At 33.5% G+C, this 3,398-nt stretch overlaps 1 protein-coding gene across 1 annotated transcript; it reads left to right on the forward strand.

Moving 5' to 3' along the window:
* The first annotated feature begins 2,249 nt into the window (after nucleotides 1–2,249).
* LOC130024897 (olfactory receptor 6C2-like) lies at nucleotides 2,250–3,185 on the forward strand. Its single transcript, XM_056115717.1, has one exon. The coding sequence runs from the start codon at nucleotides 2,250–2,252 to the stop codon at nucleotides 3,183–3,185; it is 936 nt and encodes a 311-aa protein (XP_055971692.1).
* Nucleotides 3,186–3,398: the final 213 nt, after the last annotated feature.

A 3,398-nucleotide genomic window follows, 5' to 3' on the forward strand; every position in this document is an offset into this window, starting at 1 on the left:
AATTTAAGTAAATCATGAAATCTACAAGTGAATAATGATCACAGTGATTATTAATCAAATTCTGAACTTAAAATTGAATTCGCGGATTTTAGAACTGTTCATTGAGTGTTCATAGATAAGCAGAGTAGAGAAAATAGGGCTAAAATCTGAGGAATACAACTGTCATATAGAGTACTATGGAAAGGAAAAGGGAATCCTAGGGTGGATAGATAAGAAGCATTAAAAAAAAGCCAAGAACACATATTTCATAAAACATAAAATTCCTGAATATTGCAATGTAGTTGACAAATTATAGTAAAGAAATGGCAAAGAAAAAAGCTTTTACCCATCAAGATATCTTTAGCCATCAACATGTCATCTAATAGTAACTGTTTCTCTACCTGACTATCAGTACATATATATTTTAATTTAGGGGCCATATCCAGAAGAACTCAGCATGTTCCCATAGCTCTATGCTCAGAAACCACTACTAGCAGTATTCAGAAAATAATATGTGGTGCTGGGGAATGGACCTGAATCGACTAAGACTTGATAATAGAGAAGACTTAATAAATTGAAGCAATCTCTTTTGACTAGCTTAGTAAAAAGCGACTGAATAATAAAAATGTATTTTCAGCTGCCCGCTGATTCAGTACTTTGTCTTTCGTATTTGTGATTTAATCTATGCATGTTTTACTTAAGAGGAACAAGGTGGGCTATTAGAAAAATGAAGAGTCATAATCATTCCAAAATTTCATAGGTAATATGGAACCATTTGATAATGGTATATAATGGTACACAGTGAGAAATCGATCCACTAATAAAAGTGAAGTGTTGGGACAAACTCCCGGCTAAAATAAGTTTAGCCTAATTTAGACAGTGGGAGCTGCAAATGTGCAGCTAAACATGAAACATCCTGCTAGGACCAAACAGGAGGTTGCCATAATTTCAATGGCTTCAGTGCCATAATTTCAATAACTTTAATATTAAAGGTATTTGCTTATTGTCTATTACCAATGTGATCATCATTTAAATATTTTAGCCTTTGTTCTTAATAGAGAATATTGACTAGGAAGCAATGGCCGAGGTAGCTAGAACCAGGAGTAAGTTGATGTTATGGTAATAAACAGCCAACCAACCTCTTGTTTGGGAGTATTCAGTACACCATGTTGTTTGGACAATGACTGTGTTTGTCTAATTCTTTGTGACTAACTTTGCAGGATGGAAATAGAAGTACCAGGTTGACTGGTTCAAGTGAGTACTGCCTGAAGTAGACCTCTATAAATGAATTGTAGTAGAACAGAGTCTTCAAAACTATTTTTCTTTTGAAGAAACATTCTTTTTTTTTTTCTGATGACACCCGGCAATGCACAGGGGTTATTCCTAGCTCTGCACTCAGCAGTTACTCCTGGCGGTGCTAAGGGGACCATATGGGATGCTGGGAATCGAACCTGTGTTGGCCGCGTGCAAGGCAAAGGCCCTACCCACTGTGCTATAGCTCCAGCTCCTGAAGAAACATTCTTATATGATAAATGTTTTGCAGGAAGGAAAAATATTTGAAATCTTGGCAATGAAACTTCAGTTTTTTGATATAGAGAAGTTTGGGGAAGAAAATAGATATTACTGTTTTTGATGTCATTTCACCTACAGAAAATTAAACGATGTGAATCAGTTTATTATAAAGAACAATGTAAAATTTAAAATAAATTTTTGAAAATGTGGGAAATGGTCTTTTTATACTTAATTGATATTATTCATAATTATAATTATATAATATGATTATTATATTTAATGATAATAAAAACTCTAAAATGATTTGGTTTTTCAAATAATATTTTCTCTAAGAGATCATAACTTTAATTTCATGTTAATATATATTTTAATGAGGAATACTTTCAAAGCATTCATGACAGTTCAAGTGTTAGAGGTTAACTGTTTTAAAAACTGTGAATAAAACAAGAAAAATAAAATGAATGTTAGTCTTTTTATGAAGATTTCAGTTAATTGTAGTTTATTGTGCAGAGCACATATTTACGCATAAGTAAGTGCTACTTCTATTTCAAGTTATACTCCTTATTTTAAAAACTAATATTGTAATCAATTGAATGACACTAAAAGATCAAAAAATTAATTTTTGCAAGTGGTCACCAAAGAGTCAAAGATGGGAATTACTCAGTTTTTATAACCAATGTCAATCCAAAAGCAATAGTATTTTCTCCTTCCTCTCATTACCTCTGTTTTACACGTAGCTTGAGAAGTCAGAAGCCAGAATGAAAAATCACACAGCAATAATCACTTTCATCCTTCTCGGATTGACAGATGACCCACACCTGCAGATTCTGCTTTTTGTATTTCTACTTATCACCTACCTGCTGAGCATTACTGGAAACCTGATCATCCTTGTCATCACATTAGTGGATGCCCGCCTAAAAACGGCTATGTACTATTTTCTGCAAAATTTTTCCATCTTGGAGATTTTATTCACTTCTGTTGCTATTCCTAGATTTTTATACAGTATATCAACAGGTGATAAAACAATTACCTATTATGCGTGTGCATTTCAATTATTTTTTGTATATCTATTTGGTGTAACAGAATTTTTCCTCCTGGCCACTATGTCCTATGATCGATATGTTGCCATCTGTAAACCTCTTCATTACATGACTATTATGAATCATCGGGTCTGCAGGAGACTTCTTTTCTGCTGTTGGGTGATTACACTGTTGATCTTAATTCCAGCTGTTAGCGTGGTAATGGGACTAGAGTTCTGTGATAATAATGCCCTCGATCACTTTGCTTGTGATGCTGATGCTATTATTACGATATCATGCTCAGACACACAATTTATAGAGAAGTTAATTATTATCTGTGCTGTATTTGTACTCTTTGCTACTCTCATGTTTGTGGCTTGGTCCTACATTAGTATCATTCGAACTATTTTTCGATTCCCCTCTGCTCAGCAAAGGAAAAAGGCATTTTCTACCTGTTCCTCCCACATGATTGTCGTTTCCATAACTTATGGCAGTCTTATCTTTATCTATGTGAAACCTACAGGAAAAGATGTAATGAAAATTAACAAAGGGATTACTTTGTTAGCTACTTCCATATCCCCTACGATAAGCCCATTTATTTATACCCTGAGGAACAAACAAGTCATTCAGGCCTTGAATGATTTAGGCAAAAAACTTCTGCTCTCTAGGAATTAGGCATATGTTGCAATGACTGTCTATAAACATGTTTTGTTTTATTTTACTTTTACTTCCTCTTAAACTGTCCACACTGATACCAAGTTTGATATAGTCAGTTGTACTCTTCCTCATAGACAAGCACAAGATTTAAAAAAAAACAATAGAACCATGAGAATAAATTATTTAATAATCAGTAATTTACCCTCCAGATATTTGTATCTAATATATATT

This window comes from Sorex fumeus, unplaced genomic scaffold (genome assembly GCF_029834395.1).
Source record: "Sorex fumeus unplaced genomic scaffold, SorFum_2.1 ptg000029l, whole genome shotgun sequence".
Classification (NCBI taxonomy): domain Eukaryota; kingdom Metazoa; phylum Chordata; class Mammalia; order Eulipotyphla; family Soricidae; genus Sorex; species Sorex fumeus.

What these genes read in the sequence shown, in the direction of transcription:
- LOC130024897 (XM_056115717.1), top strand. Translation starts at nt 2,250, where the DNA reads ATGAAAAATCACACAGCAATAATCACTTTCATCCTTCTCGGATTGACA.